This window comes from Gopherus flavomarginatus, chromosome 17 (assembly GCF_025201925.1).
Source record: "Gopherus flavomarginatus isolate rGopFla2 chromosome 17, rGopFla2.mat.asm, whole genome shotgun sequence".
In the NCBI taxonomy this organism is placed as follows: Eukaryota; Metazoa; Chordata; order Testudines; family Testudinidae; genus Gopherus; species Gopherus flavomarginatus.
Genome location: NC_066633.1, coordinates 7,463,264 through 7,481,915, shown reverse-complemented (window position 1 = coordinate 7,481,915; position 18,652 = coordinate 7,463,264). Strand labels below are relative to the sequence as shown.

The window sequence follows — 18,652 nt, the reverse complement described above, 5'->3', positions numbered from 1 at the left end:
CTGTCCCTTCTGTTTCTTTCACGTTTCCCCTGCGAAGCTAACATTTCAAGTTCTTTCCTTGCACCAAGGGTCCTCCCGGGGAAGTGATCCAGCCCCTGCCTATCCAGTCCTCCAAGAGGAGCCGGCGAAACATTGATGCAAGCCAACTGGTTGATGAGGGAAACACTGACAACTACATGGATTATGCAGATGGCATGGAGGAGATCTTTGGCTCCTTGAATTCTTTGAAACTGGAAATTGAGCAAATGAAGCATCCTTTGGGCACTCAGCACAACCCAGCTCGTACCTGCAAGGATTTGCAGCTTTGCCATCCTGACTTCCCAGATGGTAGGTGCTTGAGGCTGTGAACAGGGCTAGGGGAAGAAAGAAAGCCCAGCAGAGTTCATAAATCTGCACAATCCTGTTGGTACAACTTAGTGCTGGTAGGAACATAGAATTTGTATTTTCCTGCAAACATGAGGTGAAGAGTAAGGGCTTGTCACAAGAGCCCCTCACCCAGTTGCACCCTGGGAGGTGTAGTTGGGCCAGAGAGCCTAGCCGTAGAGGAAAATGGGAGCAGAACGTATTCTAATGGCAACTCCCATGAGGCAGCACAGTGCCATTTTGAATCAAAATACTTCCGTTTTTGGCCAAAAGTCAAAAATGGGTGTGTTTCAGGCCTTCCATTTTTTCAATGAAACACTGAAAATTTCCACAGGAAGTAGACACACTTTTCATGAAAAATGTTGTTTGGTCAAAAACCCAGTTTTTCCACTGAAACACAGCTTTGACAGAAAATATCCAACCAGCTCTACTATAAATCCAACATATCAAGTATGAAGTATTGTATAGATATATACTGAGGGTCGGATTGTGGGTCTGGCCACTGGAGCCTTGTCTACACTATGGTTACCCCCTGTTCCAACAGCCACTAATAGGCGTTGGAATTAATGAAGCATTTATTTGGAAATTTCCCCGGTGTGGATAAAGCTGCTGTAGGATCACCGTAGTAGTGTTCCAGTTCTGAATTTATGCACTGTTCTACATACTGCACTTTGCATGTTGATTGTGAAGCCTTGTTATATCCAGGTCTGTGTTACTATATAAGGAGAACATACAAGTAATGTAATCTTATCCCAGGGATGGAAATGGTTGGGTTTGATCCTGAGGAAGTTCTGTTACATTCTTAACTTCATATAGGCTAATCCGTTTTCCTCCAACTTCCAGGTGAATACTGGGTTGATCCTAATCAAGGATGTTCAAGGGACTCTTTCAAAGTTTACTGTAACTTCACAGCTGGTGGAGAGACCTGTATCTTCCCTGATAAGAAATCTGAAGGAGTAAGTTCCCACAAACTGTATATTTTTCCTCTGAAGCTGGTAATGGAGTGTTTCCTGTTGTGCATATTCATAGCCAGTCACCTTGATCAGATAAACTCAACAATGAAAAGTAAAAAGTAAAGATCAAATGTGTTTGTTAATGTCAGATTCAAGATTGGTTTTGGATTACGTTTACTGAGCGCATTTCACTGAATGAGTAAGCAATTTTTACGCTGTTTTAGGGCAAGGTTTTGATAGTCTCTGAAGTATGATGAAAGCTGATACCTTACTTTTTTTTGCATTGCTTTACAAAGGCAAACTTCTCCATCATTGTCTCTACCGTAGTTCACCATGAGGTTTATTTAATCTACTCTTTTTATCCCCAATTCAGCAGTGACTGCTACTCTGGTGGTTTTGTCCCTCAGCACTGCTGGTTCCTCTTCTACTTTGACGAAGTCTTCTGACATAGTGGAGAAATGTTGTTCTGCTGTAATTTCTCCTGTTACTCATGTACTTGGGTGTTCCAAACTACCATGCCTAGGATCAGGAGAGTTCATGGCATTCAGTTGGTATGCAGACCAGGTGTGAATCGGTTTAGTTAATGGGCAATGATGTGCTCTCCCATCCTCATGTTTCCAAGGATCCCCCAGTAATAACTCAGCCAGTCACATCCAGTTGACCATGCCAAGTTCTCTAAGTGTCTTTCAGTTTCAGTAAAGTACACCTCATTGCCCCATATCCATCCGCTTTATATTATGGGGCTGATCATCAGGTGTAAAGACCTACTCTTAAATTTAGTTTCTCCACTAGGTAAATGTGATGTCTTCCAAGGTGGCTGTCAAGGATCCTCTCAGTACCATCAAGAAGGTCTTCACATGCTAGGTTAGGGTATAGACAAGAAAGATTAATTGCTCCTGTGCACCCTGATATAAGCTGTTCACTTGCTGAGATAATTTCAATCCCTAGAAATATACGTCAGCATGGAACAAGTGATATGCAGTGCAGAATTTCCCAGGGGTTCTTTTGGGGATTGTTTAAACAGAAGATACATTTCTTCTCTTTGGTGTTAGACCACCGTTGTTCTCCTCCAGTCATTGATTATTAAACTATCAAAATCTGAGTATTAAAATCCTTACGGTGTTGACTTTGCAAGCTATTGCAGTATTCCCAGTGGGACTGATTCTTCTATCACATACACTGGCATAAGTGAGAGGAGAATCCAGCCTATTATATTAATTACTTGCATAGATATTTGTGGATATTTTGTTATGGGCCGCTGCATGGACTGAAAAATGTATCCCATCTCGGTGCATCCACAGCATGGCAAAAATATGCCGTTTGATGTTATGGTTCTCCTCCAGTGAAGGAAAGAATAATCCCAAGGCACCTACATCTAATTCAGTCATTGTTCTTGGAGAGAGTGAAAGGAACAGTGAGGAAGCTGGTGGAATAATGAGGGGATATTAACTAATCTCTGTCCCTGCCTGCTCCCCCATTAAACACATCCCTTGTTCTGACTGAAAAGAGAATATTCAAATTCACAGCTGTAAAGGGTCCTTCGGGAAGGATGGTTTGGCAACTCCTCTCCTTATCAAGGTCACAATCTGGTTCATTACAGACTGTTCAGTTGGGACTCCACCATGTATTCTGGTTCATTGCCTGCCAAGGACTACACATTCCATTGACAGTATGTTACTGGTGCTCAAACACACAAAGCAGATGCTGGTGTTTTATTAATTCTCCTAGCCTAGCCTCGCCTTGCTCCAGCACATCTGGATTTGACATTGGACTGACATCAGCCTTCTCCATTCTCAGTGCTGCTTTTCCATCCTTGCCCCCCACCAATCCCCATGTAGATAAATGGATCATTTACCACTAATACTTTTCTCTCTCTCTTTTTTTTTTTTTGCCATCCGTCTGCAAAATGTGATGCCAGTTTTCCATCAGCAGATATCTAGAGGTTACAGATCATTAACCTCTTAGCAATGAAAGGTGGTACCAAGGCAGTTTATACCTCTGTGCAGTGGTGGAATGTCCTAATTTAGAAGCTGGCAGGACCCTAGGGCTCAGCAGACTGTTTTTATTACCAGTGTATAAAGTTTAAGAAACTGTGTGTTAAACAAAGTTGGACAATTTCAATGAGACAGACAGACCCAGGATGTGCAATTGAATGTAACCTTTTCTTTCTTTCTTTGTTTCTCTCTTCCACTTTCCCACCCACAATTTAGGCTAGACTTACTTCTTGGCCAAAGGAAACCCCGGGCTCCTGGTTCAGTGAATTCAAGCGCGGTAAACTGGTAAGAGGCACCCTACCACTTTCTGTTGGTCTTTAATCCGTCTCATATTTTACAGAGCAAAATGGCTCGTTGGCCCAAAGAGCAGCCTTCCACATGGTATAGTCAGTACAAGCGGGGTTCCTTGGTAAGTGGCTAACCTTGGCCCTACAGTCTGAATCTGAGCACGTCAGCCACGTCCGCTTTGGTTATGGCCAAACTGTTTGCACTCTGCATGTTGGACTAATAACCATCCTAGGACACCTTTTAAAAAAAAATTAAGGTGGAACGCTGACTAAAATATATTGGAGGCACATTTATATGACCCTCTTCAGGGAAAGTAACGGAGTGCAGGCCCCAATTCAGCAAGGCTGTAAGCACATGCGCAGTATGTGAACAGCCAATGAGATTACTCCTGTGCTTAACACTAGGCATTCGCTTAAGGACCTTGCTGGATCAGAGCCTCTGACAGGAGCTGGTAGCTCCTTTAGTGCGATAGCTAAATCTAGCCGCTGGAACTGGCCACTCTTCTGAATCACAACCAGTCACCACTGTGCTACCAAAGCCTACTAACTATAGTCGAGATCAGCACTTACATACCACAATGATCGGGTCTACAAGAATACGAGACTTGGACAGAGTTTTTTTTTTTGTTGTTTTTTTTTACAAGGAAGTTTTCCAGTGAAAAAATGGGAAGTTTTTCCATCAAAAATGTCTGTGAATTATATTCTGTATTTCAACCAACTCTAAGGGCACATAAGGCAGGCACATAATAGAGAAATAAGTCAACCCATTGGAGTTAGATCCTTCAGTTTCACGTCCCGATATTTTTGCTGAGTCCAGGGCATCATGAGTCTGTCTTCAGTACAGTCTCCTAGCAGAAGTATCCCCCTTCCACAGTCTTGGAGAAATGGAGAAAACCCACTGAAGAAGAAGGATTTCAAACACTGCACATATTCTCTAAGCCTGTGTGAACTAGAACTTGGCCTAGAGACACTATTAAAGTTATAAAGGGAAGAAGAATCTCTGTCAGTTAAATAATTCATGATACCTACATTCTACAACAGAGAAACCAAGGAAGTGAGGAAAGAAGGAAAGCACAGATAGTTGACGAACAAACATCTACAACAGGGATTCTCGACCTTTTTTCTTCCTGAGGCCCCCAACATGCTATAAAAATTCCTTAGCCTGCCTGTGCTGCAACTATTTTTCTGCATATCCAGGAGCTTAAAAACCAGGGCCGGCATTAGGGGGTAGCAAGCAGGGCAACCACAGCGCAGGGGGCCCCTTGAAGCTTTGTTGCTCAGGCTACAACTTCAGCCCCACCTGGGATGGCGAAGGGCTCGGGCTTCGGCTTTCTGCCCTGGGGCCCAGTAAGTCCACCGCTGACTCTGCTCTCTGGCAGACCGCTTGAAATTTCCTTGCAGCCCCCAGGGGTCCTGTGGTTGAGAACCACTGATCTACAATATTTGCCCTAGGGGTGTTGGGAGCTGAGATGTAGCTGCATGTCTTGGAAAGATGAAATCTACTGTAGAGTGACTGCATTTTATGGAAATATGGAACAGTATCCGAGGGTCCATAAACTATGTTTGTAGGTCTCATTGTGGAATGATTAGCATGAACAGGGCCCTTCAAAGAACAGAAAGCTCCTGAATGAATCTCAGGTCTGAACAAGCAAGTAATGAGCTCTGTGGAAATCAGTGGGATTTGGGAAGAAAAAAATACACACAGGGCCAGATCCTCAGCATCACCAGAGTAATTAGAGCGGTGGTTCTCAAACTTTTTTCCTGGTGACCCCTTTCACACAGCAAGACTCTGAGTGTGACACCCCCCCCCATTATAAATTAAAAATATTTAATGCTATTATAAATGTTGGAGGTGACGTGGGGTTTGGAGTGGAGGCTGACAGTTCGCGACCCCCCCCCCCCATGTAATAACCTCACAACTCCCTGAGGGGTCCCAACCCCCAGTTTGAGAATCCCTGAATTAGAGCTGCACCGCTTTGCACTAGGGGAGGAACTGATCCACTGTATATACCCAGCATCTCCTTCCTTCCTCACACACAGAGCCAGCCTGCTCAGGCTGTGTGGGCCTCCTGGAACTTCCTCTGCAGAGTTTTGCTGCAGTACACATCAAACTTCCACCTTAAAAACCAACCAACAAACAAAGAGACTGCCTTCTTTTCTCAAGCCACATTCTTTGTCACTAAGTGCTGAACACTCTGATTCTGTCCATGAGAGAGCAACGGCTTCCATAACTGTTCCTGCAGCGCACGCTCCAAACAGCGGGCTTGTATTTTGAATGTATCGCAGAGGGGCTTAAAATCAGCACTTCAGCCTCTTAAACATCTTGAGGGGGAGGGGCAAATTCTCATGACTTAACTTCAAAAATACTTCACTAATTAATATCTGTATCTGTTCTACTGATTTTTTTTTTTAGTCTATTGAACATTAGCCACTCACTTTAAGGGCTGAATAGCCAGTGTAAAATTTCGGTTTGGGGGTTTGTTTCTTTTTGCTAGGAACTTCAAAGCTATTTGGAGCCCTTTGTTTCATCTCTCTCTGTTGCCGTTTTCTTGCTATGTACCTATGCTACATTTTCTTTTGAAAAGAGCCCCCAGCACCTAGAAGATATTTGTCAATGGTATACCCCAGTGTTAAACACGTGACTCATAAAAACAATGCTCTGGTTTTAAGAACACAGCCAATGTCAGTAAAATGGATGGAACAGAATGCTGGTACTGGTAAGTGGAGGGAGTTAGTGCACTTTGACTGGAAATTGAAATCCTGACTTAGGTCAAAAATGTAAATGAGTTTGATGGGTCTCTTTAAAGGTCCAGTCCTGCTTTTGTTAAAGTGCATAGCTAGAGCCCTATGGATTGAGTGCCTTTCTGCACATCCCAGACACACTGGGGACTGGGGGCTTAGCCAAAGGTTGTTGAAAGCAATGGAAAGACTCTCCAGGGGCTGTGAATGGAAGCTATGGGTTCTCAGAATGGCTGAAATCTCAGGCCACTTATTTAGGTCGCTGAACAGGAATTGAAGAGCCGACTTTTAAAAATGTTGGCCTTTCTTTTGGGACAGTTTGTAGAACCCCACAGATCTGAAAGGACATTAACATAATAAACAGAAAAATCATCTGGTGTGATGTTTCCATCCCGTTATCTCTTACCCACTGGTTAATATCAGTGAAATGCAGACAGATGACCGCATTAATTCCCACCACTTCTCAGTGATGGATATAGTTTAAAAAGTAAAAGAGTTACAGATCTTTTCTTCTGGAGTGTGCACTCCAGCCCTTGCATGTGTGTGTGACTCCCATTAGAGCTAATTATGCTTTATACCTATCCAAGCCTATAATCATTTATTGCCATATGGCATCCATCACGAATTGTTATTGTAATGCATAAATAAGGAAGAGACTGATTCTTCAAAACCACACTCCCACGAGCAATTCTCTTGCACATAACTTACCACATTGGCTCCAGTTGAAGGGCTTCGGGATTGGATCCTAACCCAGCATCTAAAGAACCACATCTCTGCCCACTTCAAAGGGATATTGGATGCCAAGGTCAAACAGCTAAAAAACCAGAGACCTGGTGGAATTGGGCAATGCTTATCAGTAGCTCTGTGGGCCCCTGAACAGGTGCTGGGCAGTTAGCACGTGTGTTCATTTCCTTCTATATCCTGGTGGCTCACTCATATTTTCTCGTTTGGCATGCATGGCTTTCTCCTGTTCAGTCATGTTTAACACTCAGGAGGAGATGCGCAGTGGGATCCTGACACGAGAACCGGTTGGTATAAATACGTGTATATATTATTATTGTTATTATTATGTATTATTATTATTACCCATTGCTGCTGATTTTATTGTCTGGCTGTGAATCTCTCCTACTGTTTGCAGTGTGTACCATACCTTGAAGTTTGATGACACCACAAGGAACACTGCACCGTTTGCATGTCTGAATTTTTCTCCAGATTATTTCAAAAGGAATCAACTGTCTATAGATCCGATTTATAAGTGTCAGCTCTCTTGGCTTGGCCATGACAGCAGATGCTGTCTCTGTGTAATTAGTTTAAAACCACATTGGAATGGGTATATTATGCATTCGCTTACCTGGCCTTTGATAGCCTACAGAATGAGATCCCAGCTGCAGATGAAAAGCCTTCCAGAACAGTATTGCTTTCAGATTCATCAAAGGGTCTGAGTTGTAAGAAGCAGTAGAGGATTTCACATAGCTGTGTATTGCAAAAGATATATAAAACACCATAAGGGGAGAGAAGGTGATTTTCATACCTTTACATGGGATGGGAAAGAGTAAATGCATTGCCATAGATTTCATGGTGTGCAGTAAAAGCTTTTAAAAATTGCAAACCGTTAGGCTCTTTGCGTGGGTGTTTTCCCCCACCATAGTTCAGTGACTTTGCCTATCTCTTCTCTAGGCCTTCTGCATCTTGCTAGTGTCACTTTATATCTCCCTCTCTCTCTCTCCCTCCTCCCCAAATAACCTCTGTTTCTCCCTTCTCCCTCTTTTTGCCCACTCCCATTCCTTGCTCTTGTTCCTCATCAGTGCTACCAATTGTGCCTCTTTCAGATTCTGATGCTTTTCTTGCACAAATGCTGCTGAGAGTAATAGCAAATAACCAGGTTTCTGGGTGCATTCAACTTGGCAGTTGCTGGTGTTTCAGTGCCATCCTCTGGGAGCTTGGTGGAAGAAGTTCCAGCATTAGGGTAAACAAGAGGTTAAAGCTGAATATTTTAAAATCTTTCTACCCTCAAATTTAGCAGACCACAGGGCCTTGAACGCTGTTTTGTCAGAGTCTTTGGAAGGATCCCCCTGCAGAACCTCTGCATGCATACCGTAAACCAGCACATGCAGAGGAAGAGAACACATACCTAGCCATGAACAGGACTGTGGCTCCTTTCGCCAGGAATATTATGTCTCTGTGACACGTTGCAAACCAGTTTCAAAGGTATTTGATGGGGGAACACCAAACTCCTGGTAGAAATGAATGGCAAAATACCTCAACCCATACATCAAAAGATGTCCTCCAGGATCAGAAGATCTCACGTGCCAAACTACCGACAAAGCTAAAGATGCTCCATTGACAATGTTACCTTTGGCAAACTCTTTCAGAAGATGGAGGATAGGGTTTTCTGAAGCCCTCAGTGCTGGCCTAACTCTGCTCTCCTTGAAGTCAAGGATAATATGACCCATGACTTCCGTGGGACCAGAGCTTACTCAGCACTGAGGCTCCCCCACATTCTTTCCAGGTTTTTCTAACAGGACAGAAGTCCCGGAGACTTACCTCCCCTTGACTGTAAGCCCTACTTTTCCCTTAGATTTTTTATTCACAAATGGCCCAGAAGCAGCTGGAGAAAGAAGGTTCCCTTCAGAGCAGCAGGGATGGCTGGCATCCAAGCAATGGCAGCAAAACCATGGAGACGGTCCTGTAATAGAAAGTCATAACATAGCAGGAGCCTATAATTTAACCTTTTAATTGGTCAGTAATGGGGTGTGTGTGTGTGTGTGTGTGTGTGTGTGTGTGTGTGTGAGAGACAGAGAGAGAAATGAAGTCCTAACCACCCAGGCAAAGAGACTGTAACACATCTGCCCGTGCTGGGAGCTGCAGTACAGTGCAAATGTCCGTTGACAAGATGCTGATAAGAGTGGGTAGAGATGACAGAGATGGTGGCATGCTAACAACAGGTATCCATTTTCCATGAAGAGATTAACTCTCCCACGGAGCATTTTCGAGTCCATAGTTTTGCATCGACTACTTGAGCCTCCCAGATGTGTGTTTCACGTCACTGCCTAGTATTTCCCCTTCTTTGTTTTCCATTTCTCTCAGCTTTCCTACGTGGATTCGGACGGCAATCCCATCGGAGTCGTGCAAATGACTTTCCTGAGGCTCTTGAGCGCCTCTGCAAACCAGAACATCACCTATAATTGCTACCAGTCTGTAGCGTGGCAGGATGCCACTACGGGCAGCTACGACAAAGCCGTCCGCTTCCTGGGCTCCAACGATGAGGAGATGTCCTACGACAACAACCCTTACATAAGGGCTGTCCTAGACGGTTGTGCAGTAAGTACACACGCTGACAGAGTCAGGCACAGGAGGGGCTTCTACACCCAAAGCAGAGTCAGTCTGGCTTAGTAACTAGAGCTGGGGGGTGTCAGTCAAGACTCAGGGCTCTTTCTTCCCTTGCTCTGCACTTACTTAGTGTAGGATTTTGGGGAAAGTCACTTCAAAAATTTTCAAGTGTCCCTTGATTTTGGGTGCTTCCGTTTTTGGGTTCCCAACTTGGAAGTCTTGGGGCCTGATGTTTTAGAGGTGCTGAGAAGTTAGTTTTTCACTCTCTTCAGTTAGGATAGGGAGTTCTCAGCACCTATGGTGAGTTCTCAGTGTTTCTTGTTGAGCACCTAAAAGCAAAGTGCTTAAAACGAGTGGCCACTTCTGAACATTTTCACCTTAACCTCTCAATGGCTCCATTTACCCATCTGTAAAGGGGACAATAATTACATACCTACCAAACAGGTGTCTTTCAAGTCTTCTTTAATTCAGTATTTTGGAAGCAGTTTATTTTATAGTTACACAATGGAATGATTCCACAGAGGAGTGAGCTCTGTCAACCTATCCTGAAAGGCAAAGCATTCAAGGCAGGTGTTTGGTTTTTCCACTGCCTGCTCCCAGACCCAACTTCCCAGAGTGGGGCATGGTGTTGCGATGGATTTTGACATCTGAAGCATGCAAGTCTGGTAATATTTGATCAGCCTCCAGATTTAAAAGGACTGTTATCATGCATCTCTCCTGCATGACTTCATTCTTGAAATTGACAAAGGAGCTAGGAAGTGAGGGTTCAGTTTGCTCAATGCTTGCAGCCTTTTCCCTGTTATAGGGCAATCCTACACAAGGCCTGATCCCGTAGGAAGGATGGTTCTAGTGGTTGGGGCACAAGCCTGGGACCTATAAGACTTAGGTTCAGTTTCCTGCTCTGTCATGGGCTCCCCGTGTGACCAGCAGCCAGTTTCTCTGGATGTCAGTATCCCATCTGTAAAATGAGGATAATACCACGGCCCTACCTGTAGGTAAATAGAAGACTGTGAGGTGTTCCAAAACTATTTCAGTAGGGACCATTAAAGTACCTTAAAGAGAGATTATAGAGGCAAAACTTCCCCCCGAGACAAGAATTGTAAATACAGGTGCCTACATTTTGCCCACAAAAATAGTACGCACCTTGCCTGCGTTTGTATGTAAGCAGGTGTTGGTGCCAGTAAATTGAGTTGTGGTTCACCCAGATGTAGGTATGCCATTTTGCCATTTGTACAGGTGGTTGTGGGATTTGTGCTTGGTCATATTTTGCAGGCTCATCTTAGATTCTAAGGGTCTGATTTTCAAGATTCAAGGCCAGATTTTTAAGTTTCACTACCCATAATTCAGGCCAAATTTTTAAAAATGCTCAGCTCTACCTTTGGCAGCTAAGTAAGGGCCAGATTTTCAAAGGTGCTAACCATCCTATATGTTTTTAACTAACTGGACAGTGAGCTTTTCTGAAAATCTGGAACCTAGTTTTGGGCACTGAACCTCTCTGAAAATTGTAGCTACCTGTCTGAAAAATTGGTGTCATGTTTGCCAGTTCAGTTCATGCTAGGACCCAGTTTCTTAAAACCTGGAAATATGCAAAACTTCTCCTTCTTCTGCAACTGGTATGATCAAAATCCACAGGAGTAAAAGAAAAAAGCAAAATATTGAGACGTCTCAGGGAGCGAACCCTTAATAGAATTTAAGAGATTAAGTCGAAATCTGTTCGAAAGCCGGAGTGTTTTTGCTATAGAAGCACTGAGGGAAAATTCAATTAGAGTCACTAATTCTCTTAATGCTGCTGCAGAGAGATGAAGAGTGCTCATCCCATAGCTGAAAACACTCAGAAGCCATGTGGGGACATCTATTCTCAAGTACTTTGTATCTCTTGACAATATGATGCGCCCTTAGAAAAGTCAACCTCCATCTCATCTTTCCATACTAAATCTCAGGGAAGCTGGAAGATCACACATCCCAGATTTAAAAGCCGATATGCTTGATAAAAAACATTGCAGTTAGAAATTATTTTGCTCAGGTGTCCAACATTTTCTACATTTTTCTTCCCTCATTTTTTCTGTAGCTATGGATATTTGCAGGAAAACAGCCCTCTTAAGAGTTTATTTGCCTCTGTTGTTGTTTGTTACCAGAAACTGTAACATAACCTGTTATTAGAGCAATCGGTTTGGATGTCACAAACAGAAGACTATGAGGCCGAATAAAAGCAGGAGCACAAGGGATTGTGCCTGGTGGCTATCGTTACCACTGCAGCAGCATCTAGAGACTCTGAATGAGATTGGGGATTTATTGTGCTAGCCGCTACACAGACAGTAAGAGACACTCGCTGGCCCACAGAGTTTACAGTCTAAATAGACATTGTGGAAAGGGAAATGGGCACAGAGAGGTAAAGTGACTTGCCCAAGGTCATAAAGCAAGACAGTTGCAGAGTCAGGAATAGAACCTGAGTCTTCTAAGTCCCAGTCCTGTGGCCTATCCATTAGACCACACTGCCCCTCAGGAAATGGGTCTTCAAAGGTCCGATTAAAATGTGCTGTGCTACCATACTTGAAAATAGTGCAAAAAAGGGAAACTATTCAAAACAGAATGGGCCAGATCCTGAGCCGGTGTAAACCTCCAGGCTCCACCGACTTCAATGAGACTATGCCAGTTTACTTCAACCAGGCACCTGGCCCCATTATTTCTTTTCAGTTTCGCAGGCTGCACCTACAGCAAAGATTATTATAATATGTTATTTATTACTTTTACCATGCCCAGAGATGTGCTAGGCTCCAGGCAGGTCGGGCGGACATGGCCCCTGCCTAGGGTGACCAGATAGCAAGTGTAAAAATCAGGACAGGGGGTGGGGGGGGTCATAGGTGCCTATATAAGAAAAAGCCCCAGAATCGGGACTGTCCCTATAAAACAGGACATCTGGTCACCTTACCCCGCCCCATTCTAAATGTACCTCTACACTTACGGAGGCATGAAGGGTACAGCCACTGCATGCCCAACTAGCACAGATATAACTAGGAGCTTAGACCGGGAGACAGAGCTTAGGTAAATAGAGGAGCGTGGCCTACACGCCTGACCTCTGCCTCCCAGAGTGCAGACCCTACACAGCTCTCTACGTGCCCAAACAACACCTCCTACATCGGATCCATACCGCTATTTTCAGTAGTGTGGTGTCCTGCTGCCTCCTTTCTGCCAGAGCCTTCCCTCACCCGCTGGCGTGGAAGTGTCCGGCAGCAGGGAGCTCTCAGAGCTTTTCCCCATTGCCTTCCCCCTGCTAGATCCTTTCACTGTGGCATGGAGCTGCACATGTCGTGCCTGCCATGTAGACATAGCCTGTTGGTCTGGATTGGGCGAATTTGCTTAGTTTTCATGACCCGGGCTTGGGAATGTCGCTCCTCGTCTGCAACGTCCGCCATTTCCAAATCCATCAGTCGGAACCCAAGGGCTGTGGCTGCTATTCAGCTACTCATGTCAGAGCCAACCAGTCCCTGGGTATCTACGAGTGCAGGGAGCCACAGTCTACACATCTGTGAGGCTTTAAATGGTGCATGAACTTGTGGTCATCTTCTGCACAGAGTGAATTTCATCCTGCACAGCGCTGGGCACCCTCAACGCACATTGATATCAAAGGGAGTTGAGAGCACTCAGTTCCTTGCAGAAACAGGCCACCGGTTTACTAAGGCAAAGCTCCCAAGTTCTTAAATACAGTTTTTGCCAGAGTTAGGCCATCAGGGATTGTGTCATAGCATTAGAATGATAATGGCCATCTAACTAATGTAGCATTGCTGCAGAGTTCCTGTGGAAGTTGATCAAATGCACACTTCTGCCATGATTCATTCTGTTCCAGCGACCCCCAAAGGAATTCCACTGCTAATGTTTGAGCCATTACTTGAATGTGTTTTCACTGGTCTTATAGCCCTTTTTCGGTTGCTGTGATATAGCCTGTCCTTCCGAGACACACAAATCAGAGGGTATGGTAGAGCAAAAAAAAGCCCCTCCATAAATTCACTTGTTAGTGCAGTTTTGTATGCCCGTGGGTGCACTTCTGTTCCTCTAATAATTATTTATATTTTGGAAATAACTGTATGGCCAGCAGGCATGATAAAAAGACAACATCACCTTGCAAATTCCATCAAACTTTAAATGTGGTCTTTTGTGTAGCGCCTGGATAATAGTCAAACTAATACATTTAAATTAAATTGCACACATTTGCTCAACAACCATGAGCCTCCTCAGGGAGGTAAAACAACAATACTGCAGCCACAACCATTTTACTAGACTCCTGTCCCAGCCCTGGTACGTGCTGAAGACTGGGTTAACATCTCTGCATGTATTTAGAGGCTGCTTATGCTTCTCCAGAGGCCTGTCTGGTTACAAGAACCTCTCCCCATTTTTGTTGAATGGTAATGAATCATCCCATACAATTGTGTGGGTCATGGACAGTGGATATGTATGTTCAGGGTAGGGGTCATTATATTAATAAGTCTTGTAGCTGATGAATAGCCTGACACTTTTTCCTTTTCTAATGTGCTTGGTTTAACGTCTGTAAAAATAATCCACAGCACAACTGCGAAGAATCCATACAGTCTGGCCAAGATTTTTGAAACTGGGTGCCTCCATTTTGGGTTGACCAACAAGGGTGCTCAACACTTTCTGAAAATCAGGTCCCTTTAAGATTTCCTTAGTGGGAACTCCCAAAAATTGAGGCACAGAATCAATAGTCACTTCTGAAAATCTTGGCCTCTGACTCAATGTTCACTACTTTGTTTTTCACCTTCCCCCGCTTTATGTATCATCCAGATTCCAAGTTGCCCCTATGCTAACCATTCCTTCTCACTTCCTATTTTAACCTCTACACTTTTCCAGTGCTGGATGAAGCAACCTTCACGGCTCCTTCTGGCCTGCAGTAGAGAGATCCTAACTAGAGCTAGTCAAAACTTAGAAATCTCAGTTTGTGTGAAATTTTGTCACTTTGAAATATATTTTCATTCCATTGTGAAACAAATTCCAAATAGTTTTGAAATTTCCCATAAACCAAAAATTCTGGGGGAAAAAATGCGTTTCAAAAAAAAATTCATTTTGAAATTTCAGAGTTCAGAATTACAATTTGAGTTTTATGGCTTTTTTGGTTTATATTTTTATTTTTACATTATTTCATGGCATGTTCGTTGTATAATATATATGACAATAATATGCACAATTAGCCCTGACATGTCATCATCTGGCACAATAGTTAAAATATTGTATTTGTCAGTAGATTGGTACAAACGCACACTTAGATATTTCCTGACATGATATTTGTTTCCACTGGAGGCACAAATGCCTGCAGCAGAGCAATTGTATTACTGTATTCCATTCAGACACTGGGCCCAGTTCATTCCTGCTACAAGCAGGTACAGCTGCATTTACTCAGTGAAAAATTCTGCCTGTTTAGATCTGGGCTGACTTTGGTACAATCATCTCCATTTGCCTGGTAAGCCACTCAGAATAGCTTATGATTACCATGAGGCTCATTCATACGCTTGGGTTCACTTCAGTATTAATGATCCTATTAGCTGAGTTCTTTTTTTAATCTCCCCTTCTCTCTTATTAGACAAAGAAAGGCTATCAAAAGACTATCCTGGAGATCAACACACCCAAAGTAGAGCAAGTCCCTATCGTTGACATCATGTTCAATGACTTCGGAGAACCGTCACAGAAATTTGGATTCGAGGTGGGACCAGCTTGCTTCATGGGCTAAGAGCCACCTGAAAACTAGTCTCCAAATGAGCAACCTCGTAACCTCATTGCGCCTTTTTTTAAAAAAATGTCACATGCACGTTCTGAAACTGGACATTGATGGGTTAAGTTTTTTGGTTTTTTTTTTTGGTTTTGTTTCTTGTTTTGCCTGAGTTCAACTGTGCCACTGCACCCACACCTACCAAATCCAAATCAAAGGGAGAGAGAACCATTCCCACGACAGGCTCAGAATCACATGACCTAAACAGACCACATGTGGCAAAACAACCTTCCAAACATGTCAAGGGCTACAGTACATTTTTCTGCATGCTCCTTTTCACAGCCACCGATGGACTCAACTTCTTCCACTCCAATGTACAGAAATTAGAACAGATCAAAGACTTTCTTGCCATGAAACTACAGCAAGTGCTTGTGGATTTTTTTTAAAGAAAAAAAACTTGAAACTATGTATTCAACTTGACCTTGAAATCATGTGCGAATTCTGGGCCTGATCCAGTCCCCATTGAAGTCAAGAAGAGTCTTTTTGTTGATTTCAGTGGGCTTTGGATCAAGCCCATAAGTTAAACTTAAATGGTCATTTGCAGAATGTTTAGTTTCTCCGTTTAATTATTTTCACAAAAATTAACAACCCAGATCAGTGAATTTGATAGTGTAAAGTCACTCTGTGCATCTCCTTACCATGTATTAAAGGTGCTTATATTTTTGTATGTTTGTAAGTAAATATTGTATATTATTTTAAATGTTATATGTTGCTGGCTTCAAAACATGCCTGTGACCCTGTCTGCAGTAAAAGAACAACCTTTCTCCCCAGCACCCCACACAAACAATAAACCTAGAAAGGGAGGCAGTTAAATTTATTTCCATTGTTTGTGTCCAAGTCAAGGATCTTGCCAACACTTACAGCACATTCTTAAGCATGTCAGTAACCAACAGAACTACTCAGCTTAAAGCTAAGCATGTTCATAAGTGTTAGCAGGATCAGGGCCCAAAGTAGCAGCCATCAGTCAACACCCACACACACAAATGAATTTCAAGAAAAAAATCACACAACTTGGATGGAAAGTTTTTTGATGCAAAATTAAATATGTATTTTGTGCCACTTTCTAACAGCCCGATTTGTAAAACCCTGATTTGGAAAATCAGAGCCCTGTCTGGTTCTTTGCCTTTTTGTACACTCGCCTTGATTTTTTTTCCCCTTTCTTGTTTTAATTCCATTCCAAATGGCAGATTGCACATGGCAGGGAAATCCGCTTTCCCTCTCCCCCCTTAAAAATAAAATTTTAAAAAAAAAGGTGCTTTTTATTTTTACATTTCTCTTTGTGGTGCTATCTATTTTACTAACTAATACAACACTGGTGATCCCCTGCCATTGACCAATCTCCCAGCATTCTTTGCTTTAGCCACTTTCAACACAGACTGCAAACGTTTGCTACAGTCTTTAATATAAATGCATGCTACCCTCATATTCGTTATGTAGCAGAGCTGCTTCTTTTCTTTAAGTGTATTATGGTAGCTTATATGGCCCATGTAGAAAGTATTAAATGTGCTTACTTGGTTTGTTGTTTTTTTTAAAGAGTATCCATACACTATATGGTGGTAATTATGCCAGATTGTACTCAGTCGCTGAATTTTTGTGGTGCTAATTTATGTATTTGTTCAATGTACTGAAGTGAATATGAAACTGCCCAGTTGTCTGTCTTGTTTGCTGCCTCAGCTGTAATTGCCTACAAAACAGCTCAGAGAGCAAAAGAGAGAGAGGAGAATGTGCAAATTTCCTTTGTCTTCCCACATGGCTGGCAGGAAGGCTTTTCACGTAGCATTGGGCAATTCAGATTGCAACCTGCAGATAGATTGGTTTTCCCCAACTGTTTTCTTGTTTGGGTCACTGCTGGAAAATATATATTGCAGGTTATTATTTGGCCTGGGGTATTGCAGTGTGCTTCAACCAAGGGAGTGTATCATGGTAAAGGAAATGACATCACATTTACTGTGAATAGAAGCCTATATATGATGTCCTTTCCCCTCCTAAGCAAAGGAAAGCAAGATTTGATCAAAGGGAAGTGAGTCATCCGCAGTGCTAGGGGAATAAACAAGAAGCTGTGACATTGCAACAGGTTGCGGTGCTTTTCATTCCGTGAGAGCCGGTGTAAACATATCCTTGTTTTTTTCCAGTTAGGAATAAAAGGTGCTATCCAAGGAAATCACATAGAAAAACAGCAAGGCAGTGCAATCACATATGTATTACAGATCAGAATTCAGATTCCAATTGAACAAGTGGGAATCTCAAAACTGTTGCACATTCATCTCTGCAATAAAAAAAGCCATATAGAGTTACACACACGTGTGATGATGTCTAGGTCATGTGATTCTGTTATGAATTCTCCTCAAGGGAGCTTTTTTTTATTTCATTTCTTTGCTTTTTCTTAAATTCCTCTGTTGAATACTACAAAGTGTTGTAATTGTACTGAAGTTCCAAACTCTTCCACTTTTCCCCTGACCACTTAGCTATGGTATATTGCAATAAAATTACTTCTTGTATTTGCAGACCTTCTTTTTGTGTAATTTTATTTCCCCCACCCTTTAATAATATATATGACTTGAACAAATGTTGATAAGAAAAATAAAACCTATGGAAAAAAAACGTTTAGTGCATAAGGCCCTTTTTTAAAAATATACTGTCAAATGACACATTGTACATTTCTTCAAAGTCCAATAAACATGTCATAAAATTTCAGTGTAATGCCCATAAGAGGTATTTTTAAATATTTTAAACCTGTGTAATAAAGGAATAAATGTAATAGATTTTTTCAATAAATCAAGTTTACTGTTTCCACCTAACCCAAAGTGATGTGAATGTCTTCTTGAAGTACAGCATGATTTCCCCACTCACCCTTCTGCTCAGTGAAGCCTGAAGAGTTCGGCAGAGGCGTGGAAGAGTGCTCACAATAATATATGCTGTAAAATAAAAACAAGCTCATCTGAGAGATCATTTCTGGAATTCCAGACGTCGAATCCTTTTTTGCCTAGCAACTGAAATTGTCCCAACAGTGTGAGGAGGCAACACGAGGCATTTCAGACGGTACTTTGCTCATGTGACGATATGGCCTACTGGTGATCATTCTATTGATTATAGTACCTCAGAAGTTTACTAGGTGCTTTGCCGAGGATGAAGAAGGGCATGGCTGACCTCAAGTGCTGCATTTGTTTAATATCTGATACAGGGCCGGATTTACAAGGGGGGTGTTTAGGC

The 18,652-nt window shown here is 42.7% G+C and overlaps 1 protein-coding gene across 2 annotated transcripts in view; it reads left to right on the top strand.

Moving 5' to 3' along the window:
* COL5A1 (collagen type V alpha 1 chain) overlaps window positions 1–18,240 on the top strand; it is a 245,575-nt gene extending 227,335 nt beyond the window's left edge. The window contains exons 62-66 of one of the 2 annotated variants that reach the window (XM_050926980.1): window positions 69–327; window positions 1,207–1,319; window positions 3,651–3,719; window positions 9,424–9,657; window positions 15,257–18,240. In XM_050926980.1, coding sequence (XP_050782937.1) covers window positions 69–327; window positions 1,207–1,319; window positions 3,651–3,719; window positions 9,424–9,657; window positions 15,257–15,403 — 822 coding nt within the window. In that variant the 3' untranslated portion in view covers window positions 15,404–18,240. Of the gene's footprint in view, window positions 1–68; window positions 328–1,206; window positions 1,320–3,526; window positions 3,596–3,650; window positions 3,720–9,423; window positions 9,658–15,256 lie in introns of both variants that reach the window. The other variant, XM_050926979.1, reaches the window with a different exon arrangement.
* Window positions 18,241–18,652: the final 412 nt, after the last annotated feature.